This window comes from Abrus precatorius, unplaced genomic scaffold (genome assembly GCF_003935025.1).
Source record: "Abrus precatorius isolate BTA unplaced genomic scaffold, Abrus_2018 Scaffold10, whole genome shotgun sequence".
In the NCBI taxonomy this organism is placed as follows: Eukaryota; Viridiplantae; Streptophyta; class Magnoliopsida; order Fabales; family Fabaceae; genus Abrus; species Abrus precatorius.
The window spans coordinates 32901768-32928880 of NW_020874292.1; the positions used below are offsets into that span (position 1 = coordinate 32901768).

Consider the following 27113-nt stretch of genomic DNA (forward strand, 5'->3'; position numbering starts at 1 on the left):
AACATTATAACATTTTTTGTTAATGGTTTAATTGAGCCATGCTTTTGAAATTTAACCAAATCGACTTATTTGATTCGATTAAAACAACACGTGGCTGCGCCCAAAGCTAGATTGTGCGAGGTGTTATTCTCGTAAATTTTAACCTTGCTGACTTGCTGTGATGATTAAAGCGCTCTCTCTCTCACACACACACACTCTCTTTCGTATAGGGTCACGGCAGGAAGACTAACTTCCTCTATTGAATTTTAACGTAGTCATTTTTAATACATGAATTTGAGATCAATAGTTAAAATCAAATTAAAAAAAATAGAGTACTTTGGTAGGTATGTTCTTTTTTTCACCGGTCAAAATTAACAAACAAAAGTGGAGAAATCAAAGATTTGTTTAGAGACATGCTTGTAGGTAGAAAAGACACAAGCTGAATGGAAGGTGAATATGATAGAGAAAATCCTTTTTAAAAGTTGAGCATGAGAGTGGTAATAAGATTTTGTCAAAGTGTTTCATTGATGGAGTTTATGCAAATCTTTGTAGAACATGGAAGGAAGTGTTGATTGTTAGGTTATTTGAAAAGATGATAGGATTCATGTAAGCGAGAACTTTTATAATTTATAGTCATTTTTGAGTGGCTTTAACATGCTTGACATGGGTCATAATTATTTTGTTATAAAGCTTTTTGCAGTAGAATATAAAGAGAAAGTTGTTTCTAGAATCTTATATGTGATAACAATCACTATCTTACTTTAGGATTATGGGTTCTAGAATTCATTTCTTTTAAAGAGAAGATTGATAAGACCTGAGTTTAGATTTGCTTCCCAAATTTAGGGTTATAATTCTGTTAAAAAAGTGTTATTATGGCACTAGAGAAAAGTTTGCAAAAGTGCATTGAAATTAATTGATCCAAGCAAATTGTTGGAAACATTTAGCTAAGAGATTATCGGTTTGACTTTGATATTCAGTAATGTCCAAATATGATAGTTTATTCAAACCTTATGGTGCCCTTGACATTAGAAGGTATTGTAAAAGAGGGTTTGAAATCAAAAAGCATTATATCACCCTCAAATCCTAATGATCAAGCAAATTTCTCAAAATTAACTAATGATGAGATATTGACACCACATGGTGAGTGGCCAGTTGCATCAAAACCAAAGCCTAAACTCCTCAAATATAGGAGGTAAGGTAGAGCAATCATTAGAATTAAAATCAACCTAACAACCACTAAGACGAGTTCTTAAACCTCATCCTCAAGTATTGAGGATCACGTTGAGAAAGGAACCTAAATTAGTTAATAGAAGCTAGTGGCTTAAAAGGAAAAAAATTAAGATAGTAATCACATGTGGCCTTGGTGTTGGAAAATTTTTTTTTAAGAGAAATTAGAATTATTCTTTTGCTATTATTAATGAAGAACTTACTACCTACTAACCATCATAGTTTTAACAAGAACATTACAAAGGCTCCTGATTGTTCTCATTGCAATAATATTGATAAATCATTCTTTCATGCCATACAAGATTGTCCTTTTTCTAGTGATGTTTGGTTACATTTAAACCTTTGTCATATGTCAAACTTTATTAGTTGAGATATGCACCTAAAGGTAACTTGCGTACTTGCATTGATATGAGTAGCATGTGTGGTGCAACACTATCGTGGATTTGGTGTTGGAAAAACAACCCATACATGGACTCAATCAAATGGAACATTGATTATGTTATAAGACAATGTAAAACTAGGGTTATAGAAATTATTTTTTTATAATGAGTTATTCTAAATAGCACAAAAGATTAGAAATTTGAAAGTTATCAATCCGAAAAATTTATACTCAATGTTGACGATAATGTGAACTCCTCATCTACAATGATTGGAGTAGTGATGTATTATATTCAAGTTTAGAGTATTGGTTATTGAATTTTTCATACCACTATAGTATAAGAAGCATACTTCTACCTAAGTTAAATATTATTTATGATAACTTACACCTAATTTGAAGTAGAGGGTACAAAAAGAACACTTATAAATCTAACTCAGTCGATGTAGTTTAGTTGTTCAACTCAAATTTGCTTGCAAGCCTTAATACACATAAAGAGCTTATATCAAACATGAATAGCTTATTGTCGAAAGCTTGAGTAGTTAGCTTAAAGCATATTCATAAATTTGTCAATATTATAACAAATGACCTTCTAATATAGCCTTGAGAATTGGTTCAAATTTTAAAATTTTTGAATTTACTTCTTTGTTTTTAGATGATATTCTTACGTTACAAGAAATAATTTAACTAATTTCTCTATAACGTAATTTTTCTTTTCTTTTTATTTGCTAAAATATTATTTAACTTGAAATAATTATTTATTAGTAAATTAAAAGTTTTTTTAAGAGTAAGGTTTTTTTAGATTTTAGTTTTCTTTCTTCTACTATCATTTAAGTTTGTAAATTTTTAGTAGTTTAGTTATTAATATTATAATTTATTATTATAGTTTTTTTCATTATAATTAATTCTCTTTAAATGAGTTAAATTTTTAGAAATGATTTTAACATTTAATATTAAAATAATATTTATTTTTTCAAATAAAATTGAATTAAAAGAAAGATAAAATGGAATCATGATAATGTATGTAATTTTCAAATAACTTTATACATTATTTGATTGAAGAGAAATGAAAGGAAAGTGAAAGGTTTTTATAAAAATAATAATAATAATAATAATAACTTATTTGCTTAAAAAATTTGGAGCAAGGGGAAATTCAAAAATCTCTCCCAGCCTATTTTTACTTTTTTTCTATAGAGTTTTTGAATGAAAATTTATTTAATCATAATTTATTTATATACAACAAGATTAACACAATAGTGGAACTTTATACTTTTAGTAGGGCTTGGAATTGAAACTATTGAACCTTGTTTTTTACTAGTTTTTTACCAAGGAACAACAAATTTTGGGTGGATCAAATATTTTGAGCTCAGGTGTTTTTAAAAAGTAGTATCTTTTGACCATAAATTGAGACCAAACTTAACATAGGTTGAGATTCTAAGATAGGATGTTTGCACAGTTCTTTAACTTGGAAAATGAGTAAAGGATATTTATTGAATTTTTTTATGTCGAAATAGTTATTTAATTTAAATTTAAAGACTAAAACAATCACCTTTAGACTTTGTAAGTAGTGCCATAGAAAAGAAGAAAAAAATTGGCCTATATTTAATATTCAGCATGAAATGATCCAAATAACTTGATAATAATTTAATTTAATTAATAATGTTAATACTAAATTTACTATCATAAAAAAATATAAACCCTAAATTTAGTGGTAACTTAAGATAATTTAAGTGAGATTAATTAGATGCCTTAGTTAGAATATTCATGGGTCATGTAAATTCAACCAACCCAATACAAGAAAAAAATTAATCAATCAAGCAAAATAATCAGACTTGGTTGGATCTTAAAAGTATAGACTCGATTGTTTACCAGTTAAGTATCAAATTTATTTTTAATGTAACTTGATGAACTCAACACAACTCAATTATATGTAAAAAAATTTAATATTTGTATTTATATTTTTAAATATAATTTTTATAAGAAAATTATTATTTAAACATAAATCAATATTTTGTATATAAATATTGATAGACTGTGTTAATTTAATTTAATAATTGTTAAATTTTATGTATTATAAAAAAAATTATGCAATGACCCAATTACTCGATTCAGACCAACTCATTTATGATCGGATTAGATTAATTTAGGTTACACATAAAAGAAAAAGGTTAAAAACCTAATTTTAATTAGATCAAGTAATTTTTTTATTCAAACTTGACTCAATTCAACTCATGAATACTTTTAGCTTTAGATATTTAGAGAATGCGTTAAAATAATGATTTTGACCTAATAATTAATAACTCATTAACTTTCTAATCAAGTAATCTTGAGAATAATTTATCTTTAGTTTCTTTACTTAATATGTAGTGTCCTTCTCTCATCCCTCTTCTCTCTTTTTTCTTTTTGTTACAAAATCATATTTATTTTATTGTAACTCAATTTTATAAAAACAATTAATGTTTGATTACTTTTAATTAAATTAATTTTTCTTTCAAGTTCATGTTTGAATAAACATATTTATAATATTGATTTATATATATATACACACACACACTAAATTTTAATTTACTTTTAATATAAAGTCTTTTAGATATATGACATCACTTTTAAGTCAAATTAACTTTACAAATCAAATTCATTCAAAATTAAGTTTGCTTAACCTTAACTAATTATAAATACACATATATCACTTTTTTAGATAATTATATCATTATTAACTAAGTTTAAATCTTAATTATTGATGTACCATTATATAGTTCTAATTATAATTTTTACATTCTTAAAATGAAAAGTTTTGTTAAATAATATACGTTATTATTAACTCTTATTACTTAAGTTATCCAAAAAGATACATTCAAAAAAGTTATCAACAAAATGCAATTTTGTTAATTTAGAAAAAATATTGCTTAACTTGGAATTATGATTAAGATTAAGAATTTATCATGATGCTTTTGAGTTATCTTAAATTATTTTGAGCTTAAAATGTTTATTATTATTCTCTTGTCATTATTAGTAAATTCGAGTAAAAAATGTCACAATAAAAGATGAATCACAAAGAATATAAAAATCTTTTATATTTATGTTGAGCTTTAAATAAAGTTTACCATATCTTTCAACTAAAATAGTATTAAACAAAATTTATATTTATTACCTTAAAAATATAAAATATGTTTAGTTTTTTCTTTAATAATTAAAAAGATTTACAAAAATAAAGAATAGAAGTACATCAATGAAAAATACCCATTTCCTAGATGCCACTTTCCATTTAATTATTATCCCATCATGATTCCTGTTATGGACTTTTCTTTGGTAATAATGCTGTATTAATTTATAATATCATTCTATAAAAAAAGAAATTGAAAGATTTTACTTGATTTTAGTTTTCTTTTAACTTGTTTCCATTTTCTAATCAGTAGTTAAATAAAAATGTTAGTGCTCCGTAAATATTCTTTGAGTTCAAAGCCTTTTTTATTATTATTTTAAAATGAAACACCATGCATCCTTTTTCTCCAACAATTTTTATACCAAAAAATAATTTTGACTAGGATGAGTGTGATCACAGTAACACTAACTTATACCTCCGTTTCTAACGGGTGAAAGTTCCTGAGCTCGAGAATTCCAATGGAGCACTTCATATATAAAATTGTGATCCTTAGTTAAATAAAACCTATTCATCTCCTATGCCTCTTCTTTATGACACAACTAAAGCGCTTTTTCTTCGCTTTGTTTTAGAGATTTTATCGATTTTGATAATTTTATTTCTTTAAAACTTTGTTTAAGCATTTAAAAGTATTATATTTTTATTAAAAAAATATTTATCATACTTTTTATCTTTAATATTATAAATATTTTTTCAATAAATTTTATTAGTTTTGTCAAAACTTTGTGTACATTCATGGTAAGCAATTTTCTAAACTTCAAAATATTTTTAATAATAAGATAACAAAGAATAAAGATTAAGAAAAAGGTGACATAAGAATACTTACCTAAATTATTATTTTTTAATTATGCGGATGTTTAATGTCTTCGTGATTATTTGTTAGATGAGTTGACCATAAAACTAACCTAAGAGTCTATTCAACCATAGAATTAATGAGGCTCGAGTAGTTTAACCTACCTTTGATACGACTACTTAATTTATATAGACTTAATTTATATACATTAATTACAGAGGATCTGAATCTAACTCAATATTAAGTCACATTATATACAGAGGATCTGAATCTAGTTTGCTTGACTTACCCATATTTACGACTAAAAATGTTCACGTAAACTACTTGTAGTTATCAGTTTCCCCGTGCAATTTTCCTTTATATAATCAAAAGATTCTTTCAGTAAATTTTATATCCTTTCCTGTGGGTAAAATTCCTTTAATTACATGATGGAAGTTCAACAGTATTATATAGAGAGAAATTATATTAGTACAATAGATTTATATAATATTATAGAAGAGAGAAAAGAGAAGTATATAGTAAAATAATTAATATGAAGAAAGAAAAGAAATAATGTTATTAAAAAATATTACATGCATGAATAAATAAACTTTATACTATAAAATAGAGGCATGATTATGTGAAATGCAGTTTTATTATATTATAAGAAGAACGTTTTGATAAGCTAATTAACGACACAAGGGGATGAAAAAGGATGAAACTTGGAAGCTTTCCCATGTAACAAAGTTGAAGAGTGGTGAGTGTGAAGGAAAAAGAAGGTGACGAAACCAAATAGCACGTAATGACGAATAAGGAGCAGAAAAACCACCGTTCCTGAACCTTGTATTTATATATATATATACGTACTAATGTGACCCCAAAATAAGAACCTCCAACACATATATTATCTTCATCGTATCATATACTCATTGGACTTAGAGGGTCATTAAGGGCTGCAATCGCTGTCTGGATCTTTATCTGCAAAAGATCTTTCTCTTCTTCGTTTGCCTGAATCACAGGTAAAAAGACTAAGCAACACAAAACACAAGGGTTAACAATACATTCCTATGTATAATAATTTTGATTTATAAACACTTTAACATCGTTAACACTCATTTAATGTTTTATTTTCCTCCGTATGGTACCTCTCGAATTGTTGTTAGTTGCATATGCAAATCTTGTTAGACTATATACATCATGAATGTGAATACTGTTCTCAATCACTTTTATCTATCAATCGGATAAATATCAGAAATGGAATGCACACACCTACACCCTTCTAGATCTATGAATGTATCCAACTTAATCGATTCAATTTTCTATATTGTAATCAATGTGATTAGGACTCCTCCTTTAATTTTCTTTTTAATGATAATGATAATTTTACCACCTTTGACACAGCAGAAAATATACGTAAGAAGATAAATAATAAATCAAATAAATAATGTTATGAATAATATAATAGAAAAAATATAAAATATTATAATTATATTTTAGACAACATTTTGCAGCTGGAGTGGAAAACATTGCTAATTGATGTGACCACTACCCAGTTATGATCACATGCAGGTTCGACTTTTCGTGTTTGATTAGCTTCAAATTTGTAAGTTTTGACTGCTTATTATATTTAATAATTTTTTATAAATATTAAATTTTATTAGTTCAATTGTTAAATTATATAATAGTATTTTTGTAATTACATTCGTTAAATTTCAAATAAATTAAATATTCATAAGTATATAATTTTATAGCTAATATTTATTTATATTGTAAAATAAAGTTGTTTGATGAATTATTAAATGATTTTTAAAATTTTATAAATTTAATGTATTTTAAAAATTTATAAGAGATTCGTAGAATATGGATATATATGCTCTTTAAAAAGTTTTCACACACACAGTTGAAAACGTAACCAATAATAATAATAAGTTTATGTTCTAGAACTAGGTTTTGACACCTGTGTACACGTCTATTGAAAATATAGTTGAAGAACTACAGAGCAATTAAAATAATTATTGAATCAGAATTTAGAAACAGCCACGCCAATCTCGATAAATTTTAGAATAATGTTACGACCAAACTATAGTATATTTGAATTGTTTATTAGAAAGAGAGATAGTGCGGTACCTTTTTTATTCATAGCCATTTGTCTCTATGGTAAGCTATAAACATTTCGGAATTTTTAGTTATATTTTAATAGGCTACGAAATATTTAGCAAGCAATTATTAATTGATAAAATACTTCTTTTTTTTCGGTGGTGACGTAAATTAATAAACAATTGATAACCCTCTTCGATATCATAAACATAATTAATAGTATTGTGACACATCTCTCATACAATAAATATAAAGATAAGACACGCAGTGCCCTTGAGAAATTTAAAATTCGACATGAGAAAAGTTCTGAATTAAGATAATTCTTTTTAAATATATTAACACCATAAATCCGAATGTGGTAATCTCACACTTTCTATAAAGCTTTTAGTTCTTGTCCCCAGTGTATCTTTAAGCATAAAGAATCGTTTATCGTATGGTTGATGTTTTATTTTAAATATGCTAATCTCGTTCACTCCAAAATTAAGAGAATACATACATATTAAAAAAAAACTACTATTAATTGTTTAAAATAACTAAGTATTGGTTATTAATTATTAAAAATAGCACTCTCATAAAAACAAAATACCAGAAGAATTACATACAATTGTCCGAGAAACATGCATGCGCTTATGCGCCTAAAAAACTATTTTTGTGAGTGAACAAACATATTTCAACTTTTCTCTGATAAATAATATTTTTCACTTTATGATAAATGAATGTAAGAAAAAAGTAAAAATAAATAAATAAATAAATATAAATATAGAAATGATTTAAAATATTTTTTTAAAAAATAATTATATCCTAAACAAGTCCCCTTTTTAGTCAAGCATTATTTGCCGTAAAGGTTGAAATAACGGTTGGACAGGGTAGCATCCAAAAGAGACAGGGAAAGAGAATCTTCAAAATTGTGTTTGAAATCTTAAAAAAAATAAACAGAAACAAGTTTATCATAACATATAAATAGGAAAACCAATATATACATATGTATCGTTTTCCCCGTTTTATCCTTTGAATATTGACTTTTAATTGAATTTAAAAGCACGTTTATGTGTTTGGCTAATAAGAAGGTTCCTCAATCGGCGTGATGGTATTGACCATAAAACGCAACTGTCCTGTTCTTAATTTCTACGTTTTGAGATTGGAATTCGAGGGAAGCTAAACGACAACTGGTTTATCATTTTGGGTCAAACGACAGTTTTGTTTATGGTAGACAAAACACAACTTTGGCTAGTGTAGCTGCTAGTAAGAGAGTCACTGCAGTGGAAGTTTCCTAATGTGCAAGCGAAGTTAACGAATAATTAATTAATTGACCCAAAAGAAATAAGAAAAAAAGGAATAATTAGAAGAAGAAAATAACAAGAACGTGCGTGAAATTGAAACTGAATCGCGCGGTGCCACATGGTCAGAGACACGCCGACGAGGCACTCTTTGAGAAGCAGAAGAATGAGAAACACGTTTTCAAAAATTGGTCTTTGTTTTACTTTATTGCAACGACCTACAAATATATTCTTCTGAAGTTTTGTTTTGTCCCCTTAGATGATACAAGGTTTAGCAGCCACATATAACTCTTGTCCATCAAAATGAATTTGATTGCGAGAATTAAGGAGCATGCTAAATGTGGATTTTAACTTTTAAATCATTGGCCAAATATGGCATGGCGCCGTAGATGTTTTGGAGATTATTGGAGACGTTTGCCAAATACAATGCACAAACACAACCAAAAGGGTATTACGTTGCCACACACAACTCAGTTCGTTGTATTTGGCCTATCAATAACATGAATCATTGGAGAATAAGGTCTTTGGAATATTTTGGGACGGTGAGGACCACCCACCATTTCTTTTCCCTCGTTTCCATCGATCTATCCACCATTTTTTTTTAACAATATTGTAATTGAACCCACTATTTATCAAGTTTGATTATTAAGTATTGATTCTTATTATATTTTTTAAAAATTTTACTAAAAATATATAATTTTAAAATCATTTTTATAATTTTTTAAGAAGATGAAAAATATTAAAATATTTTTATATAATTTTCTACTTTAAATTAAATTAGTATAAGTTATTAAAACAAAATTTCAATTTACGTTAGAGAAAAAACAATACAAATAATTGTAAAGATACACCTAATTTCTATTAATTTTTTATGATTAGTTTCAAGATCATACTGTTGACAAGATTTCAAGACAGGATAATTTGTGTTTGGTAGGGACAGAAAAGACAGATGAAGTGACGAAAATCAAATGAGCAAACTTGTCAGTCAGGAAAGGGTGGGTACCTTTAAATAATAGGTAATTAACTATATATCCTTTTTTCTACTATGTCTAATTATTTTGCACATACACATTCAAATAATAAATAAACATGAACCTCATATGTACATACACATTCAAATATACTTTTATGGTCTTGTTAATCAGTATTTGAAAAATATTAATAAAATATTATTGCTAAAATCATAATAATAATAATAATTTTATAAAAAAAATCACTTTGAATTATTTGATTAATTCCTTAAAATATTAACCAACATTTGATATTTATTGAAAGTATGATTTCTACTATTCATTAATTTATCATGAAAATCATAACTCCTGGCTTGACTTTACTCGAAAATTCTGGTTAAAGCCCTCATGATTGCTCTTAAAAGTCTAACATTCAGTAATGGGTGTTCCACACTTGCACTTCCACTTTTGCTAAAGTGGTCTCGTAGTTTCCATGTATGTGGCCCCCAAATTTTAGCTGTAATTATTATCTGTAAATTTTATAATCTACCTGGAATAACATTTTATAATTGGAACCCCGGATTTCATACCTATCAATTAACCAAAGCTACTAAAATGGGAATAAAATAAAGTAAAGCAATGTGATTGTTGTATCTTACTGCTAATTAGGAAAGCAACTTCACAAAGGAGAAGACTAACCTCAAGGAAGACCGTCTTCAAAAGCCTCCCTGAAAACGAAGTGATGTTAGCAGTGATGATCTTCAGCTTCAAAGATTCAAACACTTCGCACAGTTTCACCATTGTGTCTGTCCTCTTGCTACATGTCAAGCTCACCACAACAGTCTTCTCACCCATGTATGTAACCCTCAGCTGCTCCCTCACCACATCAAAACCCCCTTAGTTAATCATTTCATTTTCATAAACAATCTTCTTCGGTTACTTAATGTTCTCATCTCGATAACCAGTATTCTACCCATTATTAAACTTGGAAAATAAAAATATATTAATGCACTTATTAACAATATTTTTTACGTTATATTAAAAAAATTAAAAAAATCAAAAGTTATAATATTTTATTATTTTTAATAAAAATTTATCACATATAACTTCTTTATTTCATACTTTCAAACGTACGTTAAGAAAAATTATTTTTAATTATTTGAGATGCAAGAAAAGAAAACTATAAGTGAATGATAACAAATGAACAATATCCCCACATCACTTCTATAGTATCAAAATAGCAATACCCCACATCATTTTTTTAGTGTCAATAATACAAGAGAGAGAGAGAGAGAGAAGGGGCTAACCTCAAGCACTTCAATTGGGGAGTTTCTTGTACTGGCAGAATCATACAGCTGCTCTGTTTTCTTCTTCTTGGACCTGAGCAACACAGGTAACTGCTCTTGCTCAAAGTCATAGCTAGGACTCTTCTTTGGCATCCCAGATTCAAGCTCCATTATCTCAGCTTGGATAATCTTCTCTTGCTCATGCAAGTGCTGGATGTACTCGATAGCATCCTTGATTATTGAAGCCTTATCCATCTGTAACAACATTCATCGTTACAAACACAAATAGGGAAACATCCCTCACCCTTCTTTTTCTTTTCTCTTTCTATTTTTCTCTTTTTACTATGCTCTAAACACAGACAACAAAGAAAGGGACATACGCACACACAAAATCACATGACTCTACATCACTTCTAATTACTGCAGCGGCACTGCTCTTCAAAGTTCTAACCCATTTAATTTTTTTCTTATAAAAAAAATAATAAATAAACGCGCACACCAAATGAACAGTACTAGATAGTTATGAATTAATTAATAAATTAATTAATCAACCACCAAAGATGTGATGCTTACCTTGCTAATATTAGGGACCACCGATCTAAGCGCAAAAAGCCTTTCGTTGAGTTTCTTCCTCCTATTCCTCTCGGAAACAATGTTCTTAGACGCCGCCGATGAAGCCGCGCCATCGGGGGAACTCGAATCATAGTACCCCGATAAGGCTTCATCCAATCCCCAACTGCCATGACCAAATAATAGAATACCATATGTTAATTTTAATACATATATTTAAGAATTAATTGATACTAGCTAGGTACATGATTTGTGGTTAATTAATTGATTCATTTACCTGTCAAACTCTTGGGTTTGGAGGAACATGTTGGTTTCCCAGTAATGCTTGTACTCATCACAATTCTCCATGAATAGAGTTGAGGGAGGGAAAAAAGGGAAATGGAGAGGGTGAGAATGATGCTTTGTTGAAGGGAATTAAGGTGTATTGTACAATATTATATGTAGATATATGGTTTGTGTGTGTGTGTGTGTTTACTTCTTTTTTATGGTTTTTTGGTGTATTGTTTGAAGTTGGCAGCTTTGGGCTTATATATAGGGAAGAGGGGGTGAGGGTGGAGTGACATTTAGGCACGTGTCAGTATAGATAGGTTGCTTGTGTTGTCAGTATTATATGGTTTGGTCTCTGGACTCGTGTGTTTGCTGCTTCCTAGAAATATCCAACCCATTCAAAGCAGTGTGGTCCGCGTTTGTGACAGGATATGATTATGAATCTACTCACGCCCCCATGACATGTCAATCAGAAGCAAACAAACTTAATTACTCATTTAATTTCTTGAAAAAATTACACATAATTAAAGTTTAATTAAAAATTATTATTGTTATAACTTAAATACATATAAAGAGTCTAACTCAAAAGATTAACTCATTAAATGAAAAAAAAAATCTTATGGTTTAAATACAATATTAAACATCTTATTTTATTTAACGTGAAATTTATAATAATTACCTTTCAACATTAGTGTGAATTGTGGTATAACAGACAATTAAATATTCATCAACACATAATTTGATAACTAATATATAAAATTTTATTTTCTCTGATCAATTATAAACAAATATTTAATATTTCATCTCATAAAAATAAGTTCAATGTTAACATACTATTATCGTAAATATCTTTGTGGGCCAACGAATAGATAATACTTTAAGTAAACTTTTGAAATAATTATAATAAAAATTATTTACACAGTTAATATATTTTAATTAAATCTTGTACAAATACCCATAAAATAAGATTTTTTTTAATAATAGTATTTACAATTTGGTTTGTTTTAACCTTAAAAAAGAAAAAAAAAAGTCTATCAAAACTATTAAGAATGATTAAGGATTGCATTATCTCACACTAAACCAAAATTTTAATTCTGGTAATATGAACTATTAAGGTCTTCGTCCAAGTACTCACAGTTTCAATAATTAGAAGATTTGAAGCTTAATTTATTTAAATTTTATATTAGGTGATAAAGAAAGAGACGAAAAAAAAATATAGGAAGATTTATTATTATAATTATTTGATTATGGTCTATATATTTCTCTATCAATATAAGGACCCGCATCTATTCCTTTGACTGTTATATACAACATAAACATAACCATTCTACTAACACGGTTGCTAGGCATGGGACCAACTACGTGTAGGAAACAGACTACTATATTTAGAGACACTACTTAGAGGCCCCAACGCAATTACTCGCTTAATTTTTGGTTATATTGACACAAATACTCTTCACCTTATCTATATTTGAAATTTATACATATGCAACTCGGTGAGTTATATGATAAAATCACGGTACAATTAACAAATAATGTGTTTAATTATTTTTTTTATTTAAGACAATTTTATTGTATTACCAGATTTTTACTTCTATGTCAAATTTGTAAGAATTATTAGGTTATAGTCTGATAAAACTAATCAAATGTTAAAAAAATATATAGTTGAGAGTTGAAAAGTTAATCTTAGCTAAAAGTAGAGGTAAAAGCATATCAAGTTACATTTAGCAAGACATTAGCCTAATCTCAATATATTAAGCATGACCTGTTTATTTAATATAACCCATTTTAAGGCTTAATTTAATGCTTTTAAAAGCTTGATGAAATTTAAAAGCATATTTAAAAGTTTATTTTGTTATAAGATCATTTAAATAAATTAAAATTTAACCTCTAAATAGATTAGTACACCTAAACTCATACACAGGTCAATAAATTGAAATCTTTAAATACAACAAACATTACATTACGTTAAATAATAATAATAATAATAATCATTATTATTATCATCATCATTATTACTATTATTATATAAATAACTCAATTTGTTAGGCTCAAAAAGTTTTCAAATTGCTCAAGACACAACTTTTTTTTTACATAAATACGACTTTAAAAATTATTGATTTTAATTGAGTTTGGGTAAATTTTTAAATAAATATTTATTAAAAAATTAAATATTTTTTTTATAAATTAAAAGTAACTTATACTACTCAAGTTTTATGAAAATTAAATAAAAAAATTTAAAAAAATATATATAAGTTAAGTAATTTATTAATGATAAATTATTTTATTAAAATAAAAAATTAGTATAATATTAAAAATTTGTTACTAAAATAAATAGCATTGAAGGAAGAAAGAAATGAAAAAAATTATTAAATAATAACAAACTATAAATTATATATTCAAGCATCTGAAAAATGTTATAAACTAATGAAATAATTTTGTTTATCAAACATTTTTATTTTGATCAAACAAACTTATAAGTTGGTCAAATAAATTATTAAGTTAACTAAAATAACTTATTTGTAGTTATTAAATCATCTAATACTGTTCTTATTTTTAATTTTTAAATTACTATAGTCTTCTATAAAAAGATTTTTGTTTTAAAGTATAGTATGATAATTATAAACTGTACAATACTTTCTTAAATATTTTATATAGCTATATATCTAAGACTTGATGACTAACTTTTAATGATTAATTATATTAATCAGTAGATTTGTCAAATTAATCTTTCACAATTAGCACGGATGTCCTTCCTACCTTTAAACTATGTTACCGAAATCAAACTGAACCAAATGGTTAATCGATTAAATTATGAGATGGACAATTAACTAACTCACTAACTAGTTTGTTTTTAACATTCCCTTGAAGTTTGAGTTGTATTAAAAAAATCTAATTTAATTTTATATAAAAATTACAAATTAATCTTTATTAAATTTGAATTTACATTTAATAATATTATTTTTAGTTGTTTACACGAAACAAATTTATGTATCATGCACATTTTATCTTGTGTTTAGTTTTAAAAAAATAAAAAATAAATTTTTCATTTAACAAAATAGAAAAAGTAGAGAAGACTTGCGACTGTGGCGTTGCTGGTCTGGCCGGCGTTTGCATGTGTCGTGCATGCTCTGCTGCTGTGATGACGTCTAAGGATGGATGTGAATGCATCATCACATCATTCATCGATTGAGGTCACTTTATTTAGCCAATGACAAAGCAGTAATCTACTTTAGAAAAAGTTTTAATTTCACACATTAAATTTTTCAAATACACAGATATAATTTAATAGAAATAAACTGTGGATAGGATTCGTAAGCAACGATCAATACAATCTGAGTTTTTTAAAAATGAATTATATTTGAGAAACTCTATATATGTAACTACTAAGTAGTGCAAACCAAATATATATATATATATATATATATATTAATTAATTGTAATTATATGATAAAAGTGTATACGTAGAATATACGATATTTGTACAAGTGTGGGATTGAAAACTCGATTCCCTCTTCCATGTCTAAGTGCGGCTATAGACTTTGGTGGTTATGTCTATACTAAAAAGAGTGTTTTGTGCACTACATACGGCACTAGTTGTTTTTTAAAGTGCGGAAAGGAATCCAAGGTCAAGTTCTTCCTTTTATGCTCTTACGCAGGAAATTGGATCGTTGAAACTTCTAAACTGTTATTGGTTGGTATCGGTGATTATAGTGATTATGATAAAGCAGCACTTGGTATCAACTGTCAAGGTGCGCTATTATTTCTTTCTTTCTCCCTCAGAAATGCCTTTGATCCTTCGTATCACTGTTGAGAAAGTAGTTGTTTATTACTAATGTTTTACACATTCATAATGATCAAATTACTGTATCAGATACTTAAATGGATAAGATCATGAGGATAAAAAAATATTTTTTCAATAAATTATTTCAAAGTTTTTTTAATCTATGCCTTCAAAGTAATCATTAAAAAAGTTAAGGGTGAAATATATTTTAATTCTTCTAAATTACTAAGACCGTGTTTGTTTATATTTTTAAAAGATAAATTTCTTTTTAAAAATACAAACACATTAACGTGTTCTAAAACTTTAGTTTAGTCTTTATTATATTTTATTCTTTTCTATATTTAATACAAATAATGTATTTTTAATATTTTGTCAGGAGTTAAAAAGTTATATATATATTGTAAGAATTAAAAGTGAATGAAAATTAATTAGATATTAAATTAAGCTTTGATGATTTTACTTCTCAAGTATTATTTCACAAATATCTTTAAATTTAAATATACACGAGTTTTATTTTAGTCTCTATGGGTTTACAATTAAATTCTAAGAAAATAAATTTTAAGGTTGTGTTTGGATAATTTTTTTAAAATTTTTAAAAAATAAAAGCAATAATAAAAAATGCTCGGAGTTTGAGTAAAGTATAAACAAAATTATAAATAATAAATACAAAAAAGTTAAACATAATATAGAAAATTTTAAATTCTTTCTGAAGAAAGTAATTTGAAATTATTCATATTTTACATAAAAATTATCTAATTAAAATTATATAATAATTTAAAATTATCCACTTTTACTATGTAAATATATAAATTATAATAATTTTAAAACATCCCATTCAAACATAATTTAAATATCATCACTTTAAATACTGTAATCTCTTACTCATTCTAAAACCAAAATCAAAATATAACTACTCAGCGAATCAAATAATAATAGCTTGAGAAATTAATGAATATTCGCAATTTATTGATAACAATTATCAAACAATATTTACTCCGTCGTGCTTTGATATTTATACTGTAATTTCTTTTGAGTTTTCCATGGATATAATGCTACATGCACTTAATGTAAAACAACGTTGAGCTCAGTAATCTAAGCAAAAATGCTATTCTTAATAATAATAATAATAATAATAATAATAATAATAATAATAATAAGCTAATAAACCTGTAGCTGTAAGTCTTGAGCTTGGAGTATATACTTGTAACTTTTTTCAGATTTTTTAACCTTTTTTTTTTTTATCAATAAGCAAATAAACTTGTTTGGTGAAAAAAAACAAAGAAAGCTTGAAATCTTTTATTAAACAACTTATATTTACACAATATAATACTACCCTTGTTCTTATTTACATGTATAGAGATAAATAAAAATTATGTTTTTATTTATCTATCCATATAAAGTTTAAAACAGTATTAATTATTATTCTTTCACTAATTTCCTTCCGTCTGAATATTATTTGAGTAGTCAAAAGAGAAATCTTTATTTTTAGCAAACAGTGCCTTGCCCTAATTTTACCTATAATTTAGAGGGAAAAAAATAAAAACTTGTTATTTTTAAAAGTACAAAATAAAAAAAATAGCAAGAGTCCTTTGATTTAAAGAAAGCTCATTTAAACATAAAAAAGTTATGTTTAATTTTTTATTAATAATATTTATCCAAAAAATTTTAAATAATGAATGTCATAAAAAATTAATTATAATTATTTATATTTTTTTTCTATAAATTCACCTATTACAAAATAGTATGAAAAGCAAAAACAAGAATTATGCTAAAATATTAGATAAAGAAATAAAAATATTTATCATATTAAAAATAGAGAAGATATTTAATGTTTTTAAATAATTGAAAAATATTTAATTATTATTTAATCAATATTTTTATTCACTTGTCATGACTAAAAAAAAAACGTAAGAATATTTTAATAATTTATAAACCATTCAATTTATTTAATTTGACATATGGAATATAATTTCTCTGGTCCCCATATAAACCCCATGACTGCTGGGATGGAATTCTGGTATGAAGACGACAGGTCGTTTCAACGTTGTTATTCGGCAATTTATTCGGAATTCCCAGTTTGCTGTTTGTTTTCCTTCTTACTCCTCCAACTTCTTCTATTTATTTTATTTAAATTCGTTATTTATTCATCAATATTTATATTAAAAAAATAGATAAAATATATTTTAAAATATATACTTCTATTTTTATTTTAAAAAGCAATATAAAATTAATATTAATGTGTAATGACTTCCATAATTTTTTTTAAAAAAAATCTCTTTTCTTTTTTAACTTATTAAAAAATTAAATGATTTTATATTTAAATTATGAAGAGTATTAATTACATATTTTTCTTTTAATTCTACCGTTTGTGGTTGATTTGTTTTTTAAAAATAAAGCACTTAGTTTATAAAATGACTTATTTTAATATTTTTAAAAACTTAATCTTAAAAAGAGTATTAAAAAACGTGTTACTAATAATTTATTTTTCAATATATATAAAAAAATGTATTGGCTTCTAATTAATATAATTAAAGATATATTAAAAATGCATTTAATTTAAAATACACTAACATATTCATTTATTCAATATATATATATATATATATATATATATATATATATATATATCAACGTCTTCTAAATTTTTAATTTCTGATATTAACTTATTTTAAAAAATATATTCCATAAAATAAAAATAAGTAATTTTTTTTCTTATTGACAATATTGTATATGAATGGGGTGAGCGTAATGCTATTTTTTTACACCAAATGGTATGCATTGGTGGGAGCCATTTCCAATTCGATACTTAATACGGTTAATACTCCTTTTGGTGGAAGTAATGTTGTCAACTAATCCACGCATGCCAGTGACCTTAACACTATATTGTGTATATGAAATTAAGATTTAGTTCGGAGTTAATTTTATAAAGAAAACAAAAATTTAATCAACGATAATATTTATTTGTAAATTTTTAGGTATTATAAACCTTTCAGAATTTTCTTAAGTTTATATTTTATAAATTTTCTTAATTCAAGGAATTTTTATTAATTTCTCTATCTCTTTTCTTTTTTTACCTTTCAAATTCTTTTTTTCTTTTTTTCTCTAAAATTTTAAACAAAAGAAAAACAACATAAAAGATAAAAAAAATTAGATATATTTTATTTTTTCATCGTTGGTTGTGCCAAACAAACAATAAAAGAATTACGTGAAATCTATACAGGCTAAACTATTTGTAAAATTAAAAAGAAAGTTAGATAGATTTCTTTTACCTATATAATAAATCGCAATTTTAAATGTATAGTCATGTATTTATTTATTTTTAATATTTTTATATCAAGAACTTAAAATTATATTATCAATAATTTTATATAAAATGTAATTTTATTAATCTAATCATTAAATTATAATTATATATTATATTAATTATTCATTGTCAAATTTTGTTAACATTAAACATTTATAATAAGTTATTCAAATACTCATTATTTTCATAAATTTATATATTACAGTAAGTTATACTGAAATAATTTCTTGATAAAATCAGTTTAATTTGAGATTTGATTTGTATTTAAATAGGACAAATTTTATTTGGTTCAATCTCACACGTCTATCTTTAAAACTTGCAATTTTACTTATATTTTTAACAAGTATCTTAATTATTTATTAAAGCATGATTTGTAAACTTTAGACTATTCATTATTAAATAGAGATAATTAAATATTTAGTGTAACACTTTAAATTTACTTTCAAAATAAAAAGTTTCACAAAATGATAATAATAAAATTTTTGTTTAAATATAATTTTCTAACACATAATTTCATTGAAGTATTTCAAAATAATAAGATATTACAAGTTTATATCTGACTGTTACAGGATCAATTCAATTACATTGTATTTCAAAATAAATAATATAAGTTCTATAGCAATATCGTTCATCCCTTCACCGAATCGGTGCTGATTGTCTTGCTCACCTAGAAAATAAATGTAAGGATGAGTACTCTACACTATCCAACACACATAAACATAGAGACTCACCTTGCACGCTCCACATGTTTTCTAACATATTCTACTCAAGTGTAATCAATTACAAATAACACTTTTCAAACATTCTATTTCAATTTACAACCGATGCACTTACTGCACCAACAATATTTTACACACAAGTGCGCTCACTGCACGTAGCCGCCTGCTCACTGTAGTATTATGATCATAGTTTCATACCATGAATGATTGTCGGTTAACCCCCGCCTCACAGATACAACGTGTGCGGTTATAAGCTCCTCGACAAAGGTGTTAGTCAGAGCCTAAGTCAGAAGGAGAGTGTGTGACCTATGGTGCACTCACGCTCACTGTTGGTGTCACCGCCACCCTTTATTTTTACCACTCTCATCTTCCACACCCCCAATGTATCGTTGAACCATTCATAACTTCCAATATTTTTACAACCACATTTAACATGTCATTCACACATATTTTCAACCATATTCTTAATTACATCACAACATTCATGTTCACACACAGCACGTATGCCCACCTTCATTCGTATCACACACAATATCAAATCTCATCCCAACCAAATTACTACATCACACACATTATACTTAATATCCATCACAATCAAGTCAATTCTATTAAAACATACATCTTTCTACATTTCAATAATCCACATTACAACACACAGTAAATTAACGGAGTTCAAGCACAAAATGAGATAGGGTAGAGTCCCTCTTACCTCAGAATAAAGACCCACACACATAATCAACAAAGAAGGTACTCCCCATATGAATTTCGTCCTAAATACATGGAAGAATCTTATGAGGACAAAGGAAAACTGAGAAAACAGATAATGAGAATGAGAAATTGAAACCCTAACCATTAAAACTTACCTCTAAATGCCCAAAATGTGATTCCAACCTTCAATCTAACTTCCAAACGACCTTAGAAGCAATTTAATCGGTAAGAATGAGTTTCGAGTTAAGAGAATCGAAAGAGAAATGAAGAGAGAAGAGTGATAATGTGTTTCTCAAACCCTAGACCTTTCAAATACTCCTTTGGTCATGACACACTAGTTTCTCCAGAATCTCACTACAGCGAGACCCTCTCATTACAGTGATATTGCACCCAGAAATGCACCATCTACTGTTACACATCATTATATACATAAATCAAATATACAAACGCATAAAAATTTACATATACACTTATATTAATATATCAAAATATTATTACAAAAATTTGGAGTATTACATTTAATAATTTTAAAAATATATTAATAACAACAAAAAATTTTAAACATTTTTTTATTTTGATATTATATTAATCAATGTTCTTAAATATTTATTAATATATTTTATAATAATTTAACATACTGTTTAATAAATATTTATTTATTAAATATTTTAACCATCATCCTTAATAGTTCAAGGATGATGGGTACATTTAAGGATCATAGAAATTGTTATTTTGGATTGGTGAAACAGGGAAGTGAGAGGTGTATGTAACGGAGGTGACAGTATTAACAAATAGAATATATATTATCATTACCACTGTTCTTGTCTGAATGAATCGTAAAATAATAACTAAAGCGTGAATAGAATTTCTATTTGTTTTTTATATATACAACTAGAAAACCGTGCTTGTATCGTGTAAAAGAAGGCTAACAATATATTTTTTTTTATCATTTTTATTTTTAGGTCAAATATCATAAATTTTAGTAATTATAAATTTTTAAAAGAATCAATAAAAATAACTCTAAACATATAAATAAATTATGTTTAAATTGAATAAAATTAATATAAATGATAAAATAATTATTCTAAATATTTAATATAATAATATTCACTGTAGCTCATTTAAAATAAAATATTACTCTTTAGCGTAGTAATCTTAAAATAAAAATAATTTTAAGTATGTAAAATAATAGTTATAAGTGTTTTATATTTTTATTATAATTTTATATTTTAATGTAAATAATGATAAATAATATTCAATAAAATATAATTTTTAAATATTTAAAATCAACCATAAAAACTTACATGAAAGAAATCGATATCTTAATAAATAACAAAGAAAATATTGATAATATTCTTATTAAACAATGATTTAAACTTTAGTATACTTGCATTATATTAAATATATTTACATTAACATTGAAATAAAAATATCTTTAATTTTTTAAAATATAAAAGCTTTTTTATATACCAAGATAAAGTTCAGAAGTCACATCAAATTACGTTAGTTTGTTAAGTAACAAGATACAAGAGAGTTGTGAATATTTGGTTTTGATTACTTGCGATGCATTTTGTCTTTTTTTCTTACTTTTTATTTGATAAAACATATTATTAATTTTGTCTTTATACTAAGAAGGAAATTAGAAAAAGAAAAAGCTAAACGGTAGCGTCTGGCGAGGCGGATTGTTTTCACATTGTCCTGTGACTTTGGCGACTGGCAAGTTGCAAGTCAATCACGTAAACGCGATGGCAGCAGCAGTAATGTGCATTAATGTAACCGCTAGCAGTTGCCATTAGTAATAAATATTTCAATAAATTTTAATACAATTTTACTCTTTTTTTTTTTTAACTTTTCATTTTCAATTCTTAAGATTATTTGTTAATAAAATTCATAAATAATTTTTAAAAATTTAAAATTTTTTAGTCATATAATTATTTAAAAAATTCACCCGAATTTTAAAATTATCGTATAAAATTTATATTTTGATTTTAATTATTCATAATAAAATTTAACATTTTTATTAGATACACTCTTTTTATATATTACACTGCACTTTTTCATTGATGCAATCTTGCTTAAGTTAGATATAACTAAGATATAATTATTACAAACGACAAAGTTTTTACTATAGACACCAAAAATCTCTTTTCAATTATTTAAAACAATTATATTTATTAAAATTCAAATTAAGTTTTATTATTGATATATCATCAAAAAAAAATTTTAAAAATATTATTAAGTAAATCAAAAACTAAATGAATTTATTAAAATATAATTCACAAAAAATAAAATATCTAAATTAGTCATTTTTATATATTTTATTTTTAATTATAATTTCACTAACACAGACCATTTATATTGCTGATTACAATTATATATATATATATATATATATATATATATATCACGAAATTTATACAAAGATTAACATTAATTTTTTTTAATATATTTTGCTTTATATAGTTTTAAATTTTAAACAAACTCAAACAATGCAATGTGTGGAGTTAATTATTTAACACGAGGTATTGCATTCAAATTTTACCTTGTGTAAGGTTTTTAAACTATTAATACTAATAGCTATAAAATATAAATGAAAAATAATTTTAAATTCTTTAAATTTAAGAATACTTCATAATTTTGATATGGAATAAGAAAAAATGTTAAATTATTAATAATATTAAACAATGTAATATTTATAAAAAAAATTATCATGCGTATTTAGGCATAATTTTGTTAGGAGAAAAAAAGAAAGAAAGATTAGCTGATTATTGATAAATGATGGTGTAATTATAAGAGGAATCTACAGGACAGTGAATCCACTCCACACGTTTATCGGAGTCCTCGTTGACCCAAACTTGTGTCTCTCGTCCGAAGATGTTACATGAAAATAGTCGAGGGCCGTGACTTCCAAATCAGGACTTCAACTCTGCTCCTATTTCTTTAAATTTTGGACCAATTTTGGATTTGACCCTTCAAGTTACCATGGCCAAGGGGAAGAGCCAGTTGCAGGGCCAACCTTTCATTTTCTTTTTTATCTCTCTCTCTCTCTCTCTCTCTCTCTTTTCGAATTTCCCATATGATTTCGGATTTAGTCATCTTAATTAAAGTAAACTTAACTCTTTGGGGCCCCTCTTGATAAACTTCTTGGTCCCTCCAAATCATCATTTTCATACGTCGTACGAACGGTTTATTAATTTCGTCTGAGTTATTAAGGTGATCAAGAGTATTAGGTTGTCCCACCGAGTGAACAAGTTGTCAGGGAAATATTTTTGTTTTATTACAAGTCTTAATATTCGAGTTCTTACAAATGCAACAATGTTAAATGTTTAGAGGAAGGATTTTGCGGATTAAAAGTGTTTAAACTTAAATTTGAAGTTAAGATAGAAAATTATGTTAATATATTTGGTTTGTCTTCAAGGGATAGGGATGTAAATGAGTTGCTAAAGAGCTATTTGAATCTGGCTTGTTAAATGTTTGGTTAAGATAGACTAACTTAGTTAAATTAATTAAGTTAAAATTATGTAAATTTGAAAATAATAGTTTGTGAATAACTCGTATATGTATATAAAGAGAATGTTTGTTCTCTCTATATAGATCTCTTATATATTGTACTTTCTTACTTTATTATGAATAATATTTAATTATAATAATATTTTTCTTTTTTCTTTATTTTTATCTTATTTTCTCTCACTCGCTTACCGTTGTTCTTTGATTCTTTATGGTATCAAAACTAACGATCTTGACATCAATGGTGACTACTCAAAATCCTAACCTTAATCATACGATGATTCCTATTTTCATCAAATTGGATGATGAAAACTTCCTCATATGGAAGATGCAAGCCTTAAGAACCATCTGATTGTTCAAATTGCAGAAATTTCTGATCAATCTTCATGCGGAGGCATGCCAAAAAAAATACAAAACTGACGAAGATAAAGTCGCAGATATAGTTACGGATGAATATGAGACTTGGGATCAATAGGATCAAATGATCTTTACATGGCTTCTTGCATCAATGTCCCCTAGTTTGCATACTATGATGGTTGGTTGTGATCATTCTTTTCAGATATGGTACACTCTTCAAGTTTATTTCGAGTCACAAACTCAAGCGAAGGTATCGCAATTGAAAGCTCAGTTGAAAAGTATTAAAAAATCTAACTCTCTTAATTTGTATTTGTTGATTAAGAAAATTGTAAATACTCTTGCTTCTGTTGAATCGCCAATTGATATGTCAGAACATATTTCCATTATTCTTGATGGTTTACTCCCTGAGCAAACCCTCTTATAACCTCTATAATTTTAAGAACTGATCCATATACAGTCACTGAAATAGAAACTCCACTTTTGACAATCATCTTGAATATCAAAACAAGGAAGAACAAAACAACTTTTCGATGCATGTATATAATTATATGTATTATTTATTTTTTGACTTTTAAGAGAATAGTTGTATTTAAATAAGTAACTATGATTTTTTTTAAATGAATATATTATTTTTATAATACATTTTTTTAATCTTAAGTCATCTTATGTAGATGATAACATTATATTCCATTACCATGCAATCATAGGTGGTAAAGAAGTAATTATTGACTCCCAGTTTAATAAAAATGAAGAGTGAAAAGATCTAAAAGTTCTTAATAGTAATTTATTTGTAGTAAAAAGTAGCAAATTTAACCTAAATATGAATTTGTTAGAAAATATTTGCATAAATCCTAAGCAAATTACTAAATATCCTATTATTTTGTTATTTCTAAGACTACTAAAGAATTGAGAGCATCAAACATATATATTATCATGAGATAATATATCATAAATCTAAATTTTAAGATTTCTTTTCATAAAAAAAGAATGTAAAATCACAACTCTTGAGCTAGTGGACAATGAAGGAAATATTCATTCAAAGAGAAACATATATGCAAGTAATGAATACGTGTTTCACTTGAAATCCTCAATTTTTTTTAATTTGGTCCTAATTTTTTAAATTCAATACTTTTTACTTGTTGACCGGTACAACAAAAAAAATCAACATGTGACCCATTGAAATTTAACAATATTTTAACTAGTAATTAAAATACTCACGTTTTATCTTTGTACCTTATTTACTGATTTATATTCGTCGTAAGATGTTTATAACTTTAATCTGAACTCCGTTTGTGTTTGATATCTAATATGCCTTACATTATATTATGATTCACTTGATATCTTATTCACTAATTTATAATTGTTGTAATATGTTTGAATTTTAATTTAATTTTAAGATGCTATACATTTAAGATGCTATAATAATATTAATAATAATGTATGATTTTTTATACGTAATTGAATTGAAATTATTTTAAGAAAAGGGTCATATAAGGTGTTGCTATTTGCTAATGAGACGTGGAACTTATATTTCATATACTTCACACAAAGGAATTATGATATCAATGTATAATGCTGATCGAGTTTGTATTCATTATACGTTAATAAAGTACAAACTAAACGGTCGTAAGACAATAATTAATCTTTTAATTTTTATTTTATTTTAATAATATATATATGGAGCATGATCTTCTTACACAGATATAAGTCTAAAAATTATGACACTCGGTTTAAATTTTTTATTTAATTTACATCTAACGAGTTATAATTTATTATTTCACTGATTGTTAGATATAAATTAAATAAAAGACTCAAATCAAGTGTAAGAATTTTTAGACTTACACTAGTGTAAGAATATATATATTGTGACATGCATTAAAATATCTTAGAGTGTATAACACTTTTATTAATTGAGATTAAAAAGTTCAACTTCATGTCTTTGTTGAATTTTTTAATCACAGTTGTTAAGAGTCTAATACTCATTAATACTATTTTTATTCATATACATTATATGACACAAATGCTTTGTATGAAAATTAAAATAAGAAAGAAAGAAGTAAAAAAAAATACAAACTAAAAAAAAATAAAGAAAAATATTTAGTTTTTGGATGAATGAAAAAAGAAGAAGAAGAAAAATTAGAGTAAGTTAAACAGTGTAAGAATGTTTATTTTTAAAAAATGTTATGTAAAAAGAAAGACTTCATTAATATAGAAAATTTCAAGGAGATTATTTTTGCATTATATTTTTATATTATTTAGACCATATTTTTATTTTTTAATTTTGAAATATATTTTCTAAAAATGTGTTTAATACCTTTTAAAAACTAAATTCTTAAAGTAACTTACAAATCACTTCCAAATTTTAATTTTTAAAAATAAGTTCACACCTTTTAGAAATTAAATAATGAAATTTATTTGTAAATAAATTCTGAAATTAATTTATAAATTACTTCTAAAAATTAAAATTTAAAAATAATTTATAATTTTTAATAATTAAATACTAAAAATTAATAAAAAATCACTTCTAAAATCAAATCCTTATCAATATTAAATACATTATCTCCAAAATCAAAATTTAAAAAGTTACATAAAAAAAATAGTACAAATAATAATCTTAAAGGAAAATTCTGAATGAATACTACAAAATGAATTTTACGAATGCATATGAACGACCCATGAAGTAGCGTTTGGACTAGGACCATGATCCACTGAAAGCCCAATAAGCGAGGCCAACGGTTAGAACAACGGTGCAGTTGTTGTTGACGAGCAAAAG

At 25.6% G+C, this 27113-nt stretch overlaps 1 protein-coding gene across 2 annotated transcripts; it reads right to left on the reverse strand.

The window, feature by feature from the left end:
• Positions 1–6156: 6156 nt before the first annotated feature.
• Positions 6157–12196, reverse strand: LOC113865692 (transcription factor bHLH35-like). Of its 2 annotated transcripts, XM_027500423.1 has the most exons (6): positions 11972–12099; positions 11698–11860; positions 11240–11379; positions 11146–11176; positions 10538–10708; positions 6422–6522 (listed from the first exon to the last, which is right to left on the reverse strand). In XM_027500423.1, exons 1-6 carry the CDS (start codon positions 12040–12042, stop codon positions 6433–6435), a joined length of 666 nt encoding a protein of 221 aa, XP_027356224.1. In that variant the 5' UTR covers positions 12043–12099; the 3' UTR covers positions 6422–6432. The 2 variants fall into 2 exon arrangements, with proteins under 2 accessions (XP_027356216.1, XP_027356224.1); XM_027500415.1 differs by having other exon boundaries at positions 6157–6522; positions 11146–11379; positions 11972–12196.
• Between the last annotated feature and the right edge of the window lie 14917 nt (positions 12197–27113).

Excerpts from the sequence above, each read along its gene's own strand:
- LOC113865692 (XM_027500415.1), bottom strand. The coding sequence starts at position 12,042 with ATGGAGAATTGTGATGAGTACAAGCATTACTGGGAAACCAACATGTTC. Across the intron at positions 11,380-11,697 it reads TGGTCCCTAATATTAGCAAG|ATGGATAAGGCTTCAATAAT; the intron begins GTAAGCATCACA and ends ATGTTGTTACAG. Across the intron at positions 6,523-10,537 it reads TGAAGACGGTCTTCCTTGAG|GCAAACGAAGAAGAGAAAGA; the intron begins GTTAGTCTTCTC and ends CCTGTGATTCAG.